Source organism: Mytilus trossulus, chromosome 4, assembly GCF_036588685.1.
Source record: "Mytilus trossulus isolate FHL-02 chromosome 4, PNRI_Mtr1.1.1.hap1, whole genome shotgun sequence".
Classification (NCBI taxonomy): Eukaryota; Metazoa; Mollusca; class Bivalvia; order Mytilida; family Mytilidae; genus Mytilus; species Mytilus trossulus.
This window is the reverse complement of record NC_086376.1, coordinates 27,705,827-27,721,343: the sequence shown is the minus strand read 5'-3', so window position 1 is coordinate 27,721,343 and position 15,517 is coordinate 27,705,827. Positions and strand designations below refer to the sequence as shown.

Genomic DNA, 15,517 nt, shown 5'->3' with positions numbered 1-15,517 from the left:
ACCAGATCTGGCAAAAAAATATATAATGTATTCTCCAGAGATCTATTTTACTCTGTCTTTTTTTTCAATAATGGTAGAATGTTTCTTAATGGTACCATGTTATGCGGCTATTTTATAATTCAATTGATTCATGTATGAATTGTTGTATTACTGCTTTTTTACACATGTACTGTGGATTCATTTATTTTCGTTGGTATGAACTTTTGTGGATCAAGCAAAACTTGCATTTTTTTGTGGATATTTGATTTTGTGGTTTTGATAGTTGTGATAATCTGCATAAAAGGCTTATAGAAAATTTGTCAATCTTTGAACGTTTGAACTCATGGTTCACCTGTACCCACGAAACCAACGAAAATTGGTATCCAATAATGAATAATAATGAATCCACAGTACTTATGGCTATGACTCAGCTGTATCTCAAGGTCTTAAAACTCAGTGGATTATCATTATCTAAACTTTTGTGTCAATTATAAAAAAAAATCATTGTAATAAATAATTTTGCTCTTCATTGGCCCTTCCAAATATAATAAATATATCTTTTCTTATCTTATACAGAACATTTTTTAATCTAACAGAATCTAAGGGGATCTGTATTTTTTTTAACTTTTGCCTGTGATACATTTATACATATAGAATTATACATGGCAAAATCCGTATCGCATGCTGTATCACCACGATAAACCAATATCAGTCACGAGGGCCAAATGTCCTGAGGGTTGATATTGGTCAACCATTTGTTCAGCTTTAACCTGTGATATGCAATGATAACAATCACACTTTACGGAGTTTTGAGACTTACCATTTGTTCAGCTTTTGCCTGTGATACACAGTGATAACAGTCACACTTTTCTGAGTTTTGAGACTTACCATTTGTTCAGCTTTTGCCTGTAATACACAGTGATAACAATCACACTTTTCTGAAATTTGAGACTTACCATTTGTTCAGCTTTTGCCTGTGATACACAGTGATAACAATCACATTTTTCTGAGTTAATTAATTCCTCTGCTCCTTCGTCATCATTTGGCCACGACGATGACAAATCTGAAATACTCTTATTATCTATTTGTTCTTCTAATTCATTGTTTTTATCCTCTTCAATGTCTATTTCATCCTCATTTTCATTGTCCCCATCATCGTCATCCTCAACTTCCTCATCCTCGTCATCCTCATCCTCCTCCTCATCTTCATCATCCTCCTCATCATCATAGTCGTCATCTTCTTCATCATCATCGATGTCAGATTGACTATTTCCATCTATCTCCTCTGGAATTTCTTCAGTATTTCTGATGAAGTAAAGAATAATTTGTGTTTTGTAAAATCAATAGTGCAATTCTTACATTAATACTTGACATATTTTAATAAGCAAATCATCGTGAAAAAGAGTTTTACATATACATCATTATGTAATGTGAATATTCAATATCTTTTTAATAAGTGCTTGACATGAGATGTGATGTATATGAAAATGAAACTTTAACAAAATAGCAAACATTAAACGAGACATCTAAAGGGGCTGGTATGTTATCAATCCATCAATTAAGTAATTACTTTGTGTCTTTACAGGTTCCAATATTGGTTTTATTTCTAAGAAACTAAATATTGTTAAGCATTTTCAAACATTTGTGGTCTTTGTCTTGTTGATATTTATATCTAGGTATCGTACAAGGACATGCTATTGTCATGCTTATATATAAAATCTGGTGGATACCCTCTGATTGATATTTCAGTCTGTGAAAATATGGTATATTTAATTTTTATGTTTGTCAGACATTGGACTAGCTTCCAGCAACAGCAAGTACTCTGAGTCTAAGATTGACACTGTGTGTCTTTTTGTTTGTTGTTTTGATGTTTAGTAATAGTATTGACCTTAGTAGTCCAACCATTTCCAACAGAGTTTTGTTTGTCTTTTGTTGAAATGTTATTTTGCTGGTTGATTAAAGTTTTAATTCCCTGCTATCTTTGATGGAGATTTGCCTCATTGGGAACATAAATATATCTCCTTATTTTTATATGGAAAGTACCTAACCAATGTTCATCTCACATCACTATGTTGTGTATTCACAAAAAAGGGGGACCAAAAATGTCAAACAAGCCAGGAAATAAAGAATCAATTCAACCTGCTTTAACCTTTACAATTTTCTTTATTAAATGTTAACAACAATGTGTTTATAAATCTCTTCCCAATAGAATTAACCACATACCTGTCACCCGTCTCATCAAATGGAAGAGTGAGTCGTTCATGGTCAACCATTATTGGACTAGAAGAGCCACTACTGGATGTAGTACTGGACATAGAAGGTGGACTAACATCTATACGATACCGGTTAGGGTCATGCAGGAAGTTTATGTGACTGGAATTCTCCTGATCTTCTAATGCTTCAGGGTTTATAATACCACATGTTATCATATGTGTTATAGTACACTCATCACAGGGACACCTGAAATATATTATTATTGTAAAAAGTCATGAAATGAAAATATTGGTATTGAATTCTATCTATAATGTACAACACATATCAGTTTGATATTTTAAGTATTTATTCTGTAATGTACCTTTATTTACCCGGCCACGTCCACTTGTATTTTTGTCCATCTGATGAGTTAAACCTTTTTCAACTAATTTTTATAGTTCTTTCTTATGTTGTACTGTTATACCACTGTCCCAGGTAAGGGGAGGGTTGGGATTCCACTAACATGTTAAACCCTGCCACATTATATATGTATGTGCCTGTCCCAAGTCAGGAGAGTAATTCAGTGGCTGTCATTTGTTTAAGTGTTACCTATTTGTTTTTTTCGTTCATTATTTTATATAAATAAGGCCGTTAGTTTTCTCGTTTGAATTGCTTAACATTGTCTTATCGGGGCTTTTTATATTTGACTGCATTATGGGCTTTGCTAATTGTTGAAGGCTGTATAGTGACCTGTAGTTGTTAATGTCTGTTTCATTTCAGTCTCTTGTGCACAATTGTCCTATTGGCAATCATACCACATCTTCTTTTTTATACTTTACAGAAACATTTATTACATCGAGATGTTGAAGATAACTCAAAACACAAACCAGAATGTGTCCATAGTACACAGATGCCCCACTCTTGGGGTCAAAACTTTGGCATTAAATTAGATAAATAACATCATAGGGAACATGGGTTGTTTCGACACTTCATCAAATACTACCTTCACCAGAAACTTTAACCTGGAGCCGGCACTATCATTCTTTAAGTTCAGTGAAAGGTAAAATTGCGGTTAAAACTCTAATTTGGCATTAAAATTTGAAAGATTATATCATAGGGAACATGTATACTAAGTTTCACTTCACCAAAATCTTAAACATGAAGCAGGGAGAAAGAACAACAACCGAATGGACACAAAGACCAAAAAATATAATGCCCACAAAGCGGGACATAAAAAATTAAAATTTGTAGCTACCAACTAGATTCAATATACAAAAACCTTTTCTATGACATCCAAGACAGTGACATTCTTCCTGACTTAATTTAGAGTAAGTATATAAACATACCTTTTTCTATTACATCTAGGACAGTGACATTCTTCTTGACTTGGTTTGGTGCCTTGTAACATCATCCTCATTGTTTCTGTAAACTGCTGCTCAAAGCTAGAAATACACAAATACTAATTAACCAAATGTTGAAAACAAAGATTGAAAACTAGTTGTATTTGATAGTTGTATATAGTCACAGAAGAGATAAAACTTAAGTAGAACAAACCTTTTTTTATTTTATTTTCCTTATAAGCAGGAATCATAGTTGTTTTCATTTTAACAATACACTTAAATCTTACAACTAAGAGAACCAGTTTGCAGTTGTACAAACATACATGTAATAATAAACCAGGGAAATAAAATATGGATGGCTTTTTAAAAAGCCAACATATTTAAATGGTTATAAATAAACTTATAATTGCTTACATACACTTTATTTCAACTTTAGTGGATAGGTGCCTCAATCATACCACATTTCCTTATTTTTATATATTAATTAAACTTACTTGTGAGGAGGAAGTGGTTGGTCATTCTTTGCAACCTGTTGTTCTAATATAGTACGCTGTGCTTTGAAAAATTCCCAATCTTCTTTTAACATCTTCTGTTTTAATTTTAAGGCAGCCTATTTACCAAAAGAAAAATATACTATAAATACACAGATAAATGCAATTTTCAATTCAATGTACTCTCCAGGTCTATTGTACCATGGTGGTATCAGTACGAATTGTAAATTGAATGTATTATAAATGTGGTGCTATAATCTAAGGGAAACAGCGTTTTTTTAAATTATTTTGGAGTACCATGCAATAAATGTGTTATTGTATAAAAAGCCAATGTGTTCTTAGATTATTATTCAAACTCAAATTTCTTTTCTGACATGCATAATTCAAGTGAACCATTTATAAATTACATTTATAGGGATATAAAACAAGTGAAACTGTGAGCTACTGCTCACTGATGATACCCCCGCCGCAAGTGGATAATATTAATAGTGTAAAAATATGCAAGTGTTCAATAAATAGGAAGTTGTCGAGTGATGAATCTGAAAACGCATCACACGGTATAGCTGACTTATATAAATCCTGAAACCAAATTTCAGAAATCCTTGTATTGTAGTTCCTGAGAAAAATGTGACGAAAATTTCCAACTTGGCTATCATATGTAAAATCATACAAGTGTTTGGTAAACAGGAATTTGTCGAGTGATGAATCTGAAAACGCATCACAGGGTATAGCTGACTTATATAAATCCTGAAACCAAATTTCAGAAATCCTTGTATTGTAGTTCCTGAGAAAAATGTGACGAAAATTTCCAACTTGGCTATCATGTGTAAAATCATACAAGTGTTCGGTAAACAGGAATTTGTCGAGTGATGAATCTGAAAACGCATCACAGGGTATAGCTGACTTATATAAATCCTGAAACCAAATTTCAGAAATCCTTGTATTGTAGTTCCTGAGAAAAATGTGACGAAAATTTTCAACTTGGCTATCATGTGTAAAATCATACAAGTGTTCGGTAAACAGGAAGTTGTCGAGTGATGAATCTGAAAACACATCACACGGTATAGCTGACTTATATAAATCCTGAATCCAAATTTCAGAAATCCTTGTATTGTAGTTTCTGAGAAAAATGTGACGAAAATTTTCAACTTGGCTATCATGTGTAAAATCATACAAGTGTTCGGTAAACAGGAAGTTGTCGAGAGATGAATCTGAAAACGCATCACACGGTATAGCTGACTTATATAAATCCTGAAACCAAATTTCAGAAATCCTTGTATTGTAGTTCCTGAGAAAAATGTGACGAAAATTTTCAACTTGGCTATCATGGGTAAAATCATACAAGTGTTCAGTAAACAGGAAGTCGATGAATGATGAATCTGAAAACGCATCACACTGTATGGCTGACAAATATAAATGTTGATACCAAATTACAGAAAGGGTGGATGTGTAGTTCCTGAGAAAAATGTGACGAAAGTTTCATGGGACGGACTGACGGACGGACTGACAGACAGAGGTAAAACAGTATACACCCCCCCCCCCTTTTTTTTAAAGCGGGGGTATAATTACATTTCTCTTTCAAATGCCAACTTTATTTATTATTTTTGAATGAAACAAGACAAAAATTTCTCTAAAATGTCCATTAAGTAATATTAAATATCCTTTTGATGATTGCTAAAATTCATTAACAGTTGTTTCAGATTAATTTTTTTATAGAATTTGTAAATGTTTATTATAAAATTATAAGTAAAATGAAAACGTGACATTATAGGTAGTTGGGGCATAAAAAACACCCTGAACATTTAGATTGATTGCACAAAAATAAATAAATATGGCTTGTACAAGTTCAAGTTGATTATATCTCACCTGTTCTTCATTATATTGTTCTATTAATTGTTGACTATCCCTCCATACAACAGATATCACTGACATTTCATCATCAAACTTTAGATATCTATGTAATAAATTAGGGTAGGTATCTTCATTGTAAGATTCTTTAGATGCAGCACCCATCCTGGAATAAATTAGAATTTTACATTACATTTTGAATACAGTGTATTAATAGGATATTTTGCTCATGTCATAGTTATTTATTTGTTATATGAATCAAGTTATAAATCACACAATATACACATTTCAATTACACATGAAACTGATCAGTATGACAATGAAGAGAACTAATTTCTTGGTTCTCAAATACAGCAGTGTAAGCCAAAAATCCAGCCACTGAGCTATCATTGCCAATAAAGTAAACAGAATGTGTAGAAAAGTGTTTAAATTCTACTGCCTTGAAACTGGCCAAAGGGCAATAACTCAAACAGAGTTTGGCAAATGATCTATATTAACTCCAATAATTTGTCCTGTCAAAATGTAAACACCGTACTGAAAATGCTTCTATCCTTTGATGGTAATTAGACTAATAACTAACTCTATAACTATCAGAACAAGTGAAACTGCAAGCTACTGCTCACTGATGATACCCCCGCCGCAAGTGGATAATATTAATAGTGTAAAAATATGCAAGTGTTCAGTAAATAGGAAGTTGTCGAGTGATGAATCTGAAAACACATCACAGGGTATAGCTGACTTATATAAATCCTGAAACCAAATTTTAGAAATCCTTGTATTGTAGTTCCTGAGAAAAATGTGACGAAAATTTCCAACTTGGCTATCATGTGTAAAATCATACAAGTGTTCGGTAAACAGGAATTTGTCGAGTGATGAATCTGAAAACGCATCACAGGGTATAGCTGACTTATATAAATCCTGAAACCAAATTTCAGAAATCCTTGTATTGTAGTTCCTGAGAAAAATGTGACGAAAATTTTCAACTTGGCTATCATGTGTAAAATCATACAAGTGTTCGGTAAACAGGAAGTTGTTGAGTGATGAATCTGAAAACGCATCACATGGTATAGCTGACTTATATAAATCCTGAAACCAAATTTCAGAAATCCTTGTATTGTAGTTCCTGAGAAAAATGTGACGAAAATATTCAACTTGGCTATCATGTGTAAAATCATACAAGTGTTCGGTAAACAGGAAGTTGTCCAGTGATGAATCTGAAAACGCATCACACGGTATAGCAGACTTATATAAATCCTGAAACCAAATTTCAGAAATCCTTGTATTGTAGTTCCTGAGAAAAATGTGACGAAAATTTTCAACTTGGCTATCATGTGTAAAATCATACAAGTGTTCGGTAAACAGGAAGTTGTCAAGTGATGAATCTGAAATCGCATCACACGATATGGCTGACATATATAAATGTTGATACCAAATTACAGAAAGGGTGGATGTGTAGTTCCTGAGAAAAATGTGACGAAAGTTTCATGGGACGGACTGACAGACAGAGGTAAAACAGTATACCCCCCCTTTTATAAAGCGGGGGTATAAAAAGATATTTTAAGGAAATCTCTCAGGTGGATGGCTTGAGCTTAACTTCCAAATAAAACAAGATATAAAATAGAAACACTGTACAGGAATTAATTTTTAATGAGTAGGATTTTGACTTGATATTTCAATATAGTGATTCTAATCACTGTTATTACTGTTATACCATGCCCAGTGTGTCTGAACAAAGCAAGAAGTTAAATGCAGATTCATTTCCCAAAGATTATAATAATCAAAATCATAAAAGGATGTAAACGACTTGTTGAGATAATGATAACAATCTTTAATTACCTAAAGCTGAGTGATGATGCAACTTCTGATGCTATATTTAATTTTATAAATAATTGAATGCTGATTTTACTGTTCAGAATTCCATTTTAACATTAACCATATCATGTGTGGTCGTGGTGGTGTAGATTGATATGTTGTCTGGTTTGATGAAAGGTGGTCAGATGGAGGTACAGACCAACAAGCACAATACCCCTCTTTTATAGTTGGCGGGTCTTTAAAAACTATTGTTTTGTTAAAACCTTTACTGGCCGAATACAAATATTAAGTGATTTAAGGTAAATTGTTATATCTGAGATAATCTAAAGCTTTCAAATTAGCATGTCAGTTCTTTTTTCATTTACGCAAAGATTGATGCTTTAACTAGGTGAATCTTTATAAAAAAAATGTAAAAATGTTCCTTAACTTAAAAAAACTTACACAACCCATCAGATCTTATTAAAATTCGTCCCCCCCCACAAAAAAAAATGAACAGTGATTTTTTTTTTAAATATTGATGTGCATGTATAGACTTCTTACCTTAGTTGTGTTATTATCAGATGAAGACTGCTCTGTATGGATGGTTCAGTATAAGCTATGGATTGGAATAAATGTTTGTTATGTAACTCCCAGGTCACATTAAACTTGGCAAGATGGTCAGTTTTCTGAAATAAATTCGAAATTATAGACTTTTGAATTAAATTAAGAAAGCTCAGAAGAGCTTGAAGTAAGAATCAGATCATGTTTTCAACTGTAAACAATAAAGGAAAGTTTCTGCTTCAAATAAGCTTGACTGGCTATCTCTAAGCTTAAATGGCTAAAAAGCTAATTTTAAAATTAAGAAGAAGGTTTAGTATACGAAAGTGCCAGGTTAGCTCCAATATTAAGGGAAATGTTTCCAGATAAAAAATATTTCAAGTTGACAAAAAATGATAAGAGTGAAAAAATTCTTTTCTTGTCAAACTTTTCTTATATAAAAATATAAATATTCACGCACCTAAAGAAGCAAGATAAGCAAGTTTTTATATCAAATATTATGTTAGTTAGTATAGTCATGAAATCAAACCCAATCCTTTAACTCACAATCAAAGAATTGTTTTTTTCAGTTAGGGCCATTTCTTAAACAAATAATTGCTACTTTAAAGTTCAACTGAAACCAGCATAAGCAATGATTGCTGTTTAACTTATGGAAAACTAAGTGGTTCTTTTTTAAGACTTACCAGTTTTGTTAATATTTCCGACATCTTCCTTGAAACACCACATAAATGACAATATTCATCTAATAACAATGAAATGAAAGCTTTGGCTTCAGGGGGTGTCTTGTATCCTGAATTTAATTGTTTTAATAGTTTCACCTTCATCTCTATAACAAATTCCCTCACTTGGGACTCTAATCTTAAAAATAACTGGTGTGGATCTCTTGTGCATAGTCTGAAAAAAAGGAAGATTTATAAAAACAGTGTTCAACATTTTGTCAAGATTCAATATGATTAAAGTCTGACATTTTTCTTATTCAATCTGACATAAATTCAAGAAGAAATACTTATCTATCAATCATTATATCATGTTTTATCCTCAAAAAGAAGACCTGACTGATTCCCTAGTTTGTATTAATTATGACTATGTCACATTGTGTTGTTCTTCATAGACAACCAACTCATTTACTTCCAAGTTTCCTAGTCTACTTCACACTAGTTGCACTATTTAACATAGAGGTCCTTCCTATGAACCAATTCAGTAGCCTACTTCTTCTTCCTTACTAATTCCCTCCTGTTTAGGAGCACTCGGATGAGACCGATAAATGTTAACAGTAAATGTACATTAAAACGCCTACTCCTTGTTGTGTATGTCATTCTCAATATAATACTCTTAACTATCTACTTTTCTAGCTTCTTCATTAGGTATTCATTTCACCACAGAAGACCTACCTATCTACTAATTCCCTAGCTTCCTCCTCAGTAGGTGTGTCGTTATCTGGGGTTATATCTTCTTCACGTCTACCATACATAACTCGCACTAACTTTCTTAACACTGTCCAACAATTCTGTAATTCGTGTGTTTCAAGATCATGTTGTGCTTCAATTTCTCTGTAAATATAATAAACTGTTATCACAGAGATATGTCTCGCCTTTTTGTAATTTTGGCAATGAATTGTGCCAATTAATGCTAATACAATTGCAAACCAAATATCAATGACCTACCACAAGTGGATCCCCAAAAATTGACCTTATCACAAACTAATACATGTAATGTAAGCAAACCAATCAAAGTCAATAGACCATGACTGAGGGGGCAGAGCCAAATAATCTCCATTGCAATGAGATGTGACAATGCTAATACATCTGCATACCAATTATCATTGATGTACCAAAAGTGGATCTCCATAAACTGACCTAATCACAAAGTAATAAATGTAAAGTAAGCAAACCATTCAAAGTCAATAGACCATGACTGAGGGGGTGGAGCCAAAAAATCTCCATAACAATGAGATGTGGCAATGGTAATACATCTGCATACCAATTATCATTGACGTACCACAAGTGGATCTCCATAAACTGACCAAATCACAAACTAAAACATGTAAAGTAAGCAAACCATTCAAAGTCAATAGGCCATGACTGAGGGGGTGGAGCCAAATAATCTCCATGGCAATGAGATGTGGCAATGGTAATACATCTGCATACCAATTATCATTGACATACCACTAGTGGTTCCCCATAAAACTGAGCTAATCACAAACTAATACATTGTTGACGCCGTCGCCGGAAACAGCATACCTATGTCTCGCTTTTTGACTCCGTCAAGGCGAGACAATAAAAAGTGTTAATTTTATATTGTAATGATTTTTTTTAAAAGGCAAAGCTTTATTCCATAGTTAATTTTATGACAAATAATAAACACTTTTGTTTTAATATTTTACCCTTTAAGACAACTATATTTTACCCTTTAACATTTAAACAAGAATGTGTCCAAAGTACATGGATGCCCCACTCGCACTATCATGAAATTGGGTAAAAAATCTAATTTGGCATTAAATTAAAAAGATCATACCATAGGGAACATGTGTACTAAGTTTTAAGAAGATTGGACTTCAACTTCATCAAAAACTACCTTGACCAAAAATTTTAACCTGAAACTAGCACTTTCATTTTTTATGTTCAAAGGACAATGAAATTGGGATCAAAAGTCTAATTTGGCTTTAAATTAAGAAATTTCATATCATAAGGAACAAGTGTACTAAGTTTTAAGTTGATTAGACTTCAGCTTCATCAAAAACTACATGTACCCTGACCAAAAACTTCAACCTGAAGCAGGACGTTTTGACAGACAAATGGACGGACGAATGAACAGAGGGATGCACAGACCAGAAAACAAAATGCCCCTCTACTATCGTAGGTGGGGCATAAAAATATTGAACATAAATCCTTTTATTTTCTATATATATCATGTTATAAAAATTTATTGCTACTATCTCCACTGGACGCAGTAATTGTCAAATAAAACATGAAAGAACCACTGTCCTTCAGTAAATGTTCAGTAGGAAAACAGGCAATACTTAGTAGAACGCACATGTATAAATTATGCAGGGATTAATTTTCCAACCTCTGTGTTGACAGTCTTATAATCAATTTAGATGAACTTATTTGCAGCACTTGGCAACTGTCATACAAACTAACCTCATTTCCTTACAAGCATCACAAGAACACATGCTTCCATTACTGGTATTTGGCGGTGAACTGAATCGTAGAGCAGCTTCAGGTAAGAAAGGTGGAGATGATGGTTCTGGTGGTAAATCAGGATCCTTCAAAATAGAAATAAATTAATCATTAAACCTCAGATATTTCTATAAATTTCCAATGCATGAATACATGTATTAAATAAGGCTTGGTCCACAGACCACTAAAATAAACATGGCACCCTAGGAAAGCATTTTGAAAATGGAAATAACGATTCATATACATTTTATATAGTAAAGACAATTTAAGGATTACTCTTAACTTTCACTTTACAAAAAGACCCACTTATAGTTAAGTCCATGTGTTTCACGAATTTTTTAAAGTAACAGTCCTAAATACATGAAATAGATTCCAATTCTAAGCAAGCTTGTATTTACCTGTTAGATATGTCTTGGCTTGTGTCATTTATATGCTTTGCATATTCTGCTCATTAACCAACACAAGAAAAGGCTTAATAACCAGCGCAGGAATTTTAACCTAAATTCTGAGATTGGACTCAAAGAGTTTTACTGTGTGTTTATTTTACTCTCTATTGGATTGAGGTTAAGGGTAGGGTAAAGTTCCTTTTTGCGCATGTCCTAAGTCAAGGGCCTATGACCTTTTGTTAGTCTTGTATGTTTCATAATTTTAGTTCATTTTTATGTTTAGGAGTTTAGCATTTTTAGTATGACATCCATTTTTACTGAACTAATACACATTTTTATTTAGGGTCCAGCTGAGGCCCACCTTTAGGTGAGGAATTTTCTTGCTGCATTGAAGACACATTGGTGGCCTTAGGCTGGATTCTGCACTTTGGTTGGATTGTTGTTTCTTTGACATATTCCCCATTTCCATTCTCAATTTTATCAATAACCAGCTAAAGAAAAGGCTCAATAACCAGACCAAGAAAATGCTCAATGACCAGCAGAAGAAAAGTATCTCTCACTAGCAAAAGAAAAGACTCAATAATCAGCACTAAAAAATATAGTGCAGTAAAATAACTATGAATATGAGTTTACCATAAATCCTGAAATATTAGAAGACATCTTTTTCTCCATTTCTTGGTCAGTTGACTTTCTACATTCTGGACAAACCCATAATGGAAGCTGTAAGAATATGAAATTCAAAACAATATTTATTTTTTTCAGGCACAAACCTAAATGCATTCTGTAAAAGCTTTAATACAGAAAATATTGAAAAAATTTTACTGAATATTTGCTTTGTAAACTACTTTCTTTATTACAACTCATAAACATTAGACCCAATTTAACATTAGAAATATACCAGCTCCAGTGTACATACCTGTGTTAATAAGTTTGTTTCAACTGCCCTCTTCTCACAATCAGAATTTTCTACAAATAAAAACAACACTTGAGTCACAGCACATGGTATAAAGTAAGTCAATAATCTTGTTGATCCCACCTTAACTGTTCTTTTAACAAAGTTTAACAATGATTCAGTATCCATATGTTTGTTGTGATGCATACATGTACATGTTGTAAATTGACATCATACAAATTGGATGAGTCTTTCAAGAAAGTTATGTATAGCAACAAAAGTAACATTTGTGGTGAATATTTTTGTAAGGGAATTTACGATAATTTAAAAAGCAATTAAAAAAATTCATGTCCAGGAGAAAAATCTGTTCAAGTCATTCAACTTCATGCATAGTGTGCTTCAACATGTACCAATGCAATATGTTTTAAATTTAACAAAATATGTCTTCAACTATTTATTGACACTTGAGTGAAAAATATATAATTAAATTATTCAGCATCAATGTTGAACTAATCAGGGGTGTGGAAATATTTGCTGTTAACACTTGTCCCTGGGCAAATAAAACTGTAAATTTTACTTGTCCGTAAAAAAATTTGATTCTTAGCACTGTTTTGAAATCCATTTGTTTATAATTAGATGTGTAAAAATTTAGTAAAGTATGAAATTTGCTACCATCAATGGGACAGGAAATCAACCAAATGAAATGACATCTAAAGTACAATTTTGCAGCAGTTTTCGAATAAACATATACTAAATTTAAAGGACAGTGAGTGAAAAATTTGAATCAAAATAATAGATTAACTATGAATTTTTTGTGTTTTTCTCAACTGACAATGACAATAGCTGACAGTACACGCTTGGTTTTTTCTTGATAGTTGATGGGTAGTAAAGTGTCCCCTCTAATTCCTACTAAGCAACAAATAAGGTTGACTTTTGATCTATAAATCATAATAATAAATGAGACAAAACATTAATTTATTTTCTGAATTTCCTTCTAAGGGGCATTCTGATATCCACAATGTTTTTTTATATATTCCTTGTCCTTCTCTGTTTGCGTTTCATGTTTTTAACTCAATTTGTCATTCTTTTCGAATTGCTTGTCCAGTGTTTTATTAAGTATTAATCATTCTGAATCTCATTCAAAATCTAAAGAAATGACACTTCCGGTGAATTATGGATAAAACCTTATTGGCGATCCTGGGTCAAAGGAAAAAAATCAAATGCAATGTTATGTGACTCAGGTTAGCATACTTATTTTCATTTATTTTGGTTATCAATCTATTTCAGGTGTTATTTAATAATGATGTTTTGACTTAAATATAAATATATACATTTTTCTAGCTGATCATTGGTTTCTTTTACATAAATAAAACATCTTTATACATTTTGAAACTTCTTCTATATTTTTGTTGGATTTGAATGATGTCTTGCATAATTTTTTACTTGTCCACGGGCAACCCAGACAAAAATAATTACTTGTATGGGTATTCAAATGTACGAGTCAGGCGAGTCGGCATAGCATTTCCACACCCCTGGACTTAAATGTATTAAATTTACCTATTCTATATGCAGCAGCTTCAGGAGGGTCTTGTCTTTCACAGCCACACAACAAACATCTCTCCTTATCTAGGTACGGGTTAGGTCCACGTGACAGAGATAACAGTTCTAAAGAATCTGCATCGTCACTTGCATCCATTAATTTCTCCAATCTTCTCAGTGTCTACAAAAGAATAAAAATGTCACTTAAGTCTACAACATAACAACAATGTTACTTATTAGTGATGAGTTCAAAGGACAATAACTTCAAGACATTCTACCTGCTTTGCCTGGTTAGGTGACTCCTGATTGAATACTCAAAAGAAATTTCTTAAATGGTAATCCGAATTTATTTCATATTTTAATCAAATTTATACATCCAGTGTACATTAAGAATCTAAAATTTGAATAAAGAAGGAGAGTCTTCTCCTTATTCAAATTTTTATTCATGGAGATTCCTGAATTATAGATTTTCTAATTGTTGAAGGGTTACGATGACCTGCTGTAATTTACATTCTTGCCATTTAGAGTAAATGTGTTTACATGTAAAACAACTCAAACCATATATATTCATATTTTCTAATTTGAAACAAATGTACATTTTAATAATACTGCAAGCAACGCTAAAAAACAAGTCAAATTACATATACATTTTTGTAGGTAAGAAACATGTATTAAGGGTTTTACTAACAGCTACATTTATTTGCTGAAGGAAATTATTTAATATATTATGATAAAAATATTATATGACTAAAGTGGGTCTCACAAGTTGAAATCAAAATTCCTTCTCAAAATCAAACCAAATAAGATGGCTTCAGCATATTAAAAAGACGCAGTAATGTGTCAAAGCAAAATAGTATAATTGCCTTTCAAGATGTCATAATTATCATGATTATTAGAAATAATATTATACATGTACGTGTGGACAAAAAATCATGCATCTAGGAGACCCTGTCAGGACACAGGTTTTTTTGTTGCTACATATATATTTTTTTTCTAATGTGCACATTTCAGATGCACAATGGAAACAATGACAACAAAAAAGGAATTTTTAAGATCTAATTATAAATTGTTATTTCTATATTTGAAAAATATCAGAAGAAATAATGTTTACACAGATAATTTATCAATTCAACAAAATATTTAATCCTATGATTTACAGGCAACAGCCTGCAACATGTACAGAGGAAAGTCAATACAAACTTCACAAAGTCAAAGAACATGTACAAGGCTATCGAGCAATTCTCAGATATCATTGGTTCTTGATCGATTTTTTTGTGTCAATACTAATAGCAAGCAAACTTTAAAACAAAAATGCAATCAA

The 15,517-nt window shown here is 32.3% G+C and overlaps 1 protein-coding gene across 3 annotated transcripts in view; it reads right to left on the bottom strand.

Annotated features, from left to right (window-relative positions):
* The window catches only part of LOC134715007 (protein FAM193A-like), a 29,856-nt gene that overhangs the window by 13,860 nt on the left and 479 nt on the right, over window positions 1-15,517 (bottom strand). For all 3 annotated transcript variants that reach the window (XM_063576828.1, XM_063576829.1, XM_063576830.1), the window contains exons 2-13: window positions 14,215-14,377; window positions 12,682-12,731; window positions 12,399-12,485; window positions 11,341-11,465; window positions 9,592-9,750; window positions 8,884-9,094; window positions 8,204-8,328; window positions 5,870-6,017; window positions 4,007-4,122; window positions 3,519-3,614; window positions 2,203-2,439; window positions 936-1,284 (exon numbers count right to left, since the gene is read on the bottom strand). In XM_063576828.1, the coding sequence (XP_063432898.1) occupies window positions 936-1,284; window positions 2,203-2,439; window positions 3,519-3,614; window positions 4,007-4,122; window positions 5,870-6,017; window positions 8,204-8,328; window positions 8,884-9,094; window positions 9,592-9,750; window positions 11,341-11,465; window positions 12,399-12,485; window positions 12,682-12,731; window positions 14,215-14,377 (1,866 nt within the window). The remainder of the gene's footprint in view (window positions 1-935; window positions 1,285-2,202; window positions 2,440-3,518; window positions 3,615-4,006; window positions 4,123-5,869; window positions 6,018-8,203; window positions 8,329-8,883; window positions 9,095-9,591; window positions 9,751-11,340; window positions 11,466-12,398; window positions 12,486-12,681; window positions 12,732-14,214; window positions 14,378-15,517) is intronic.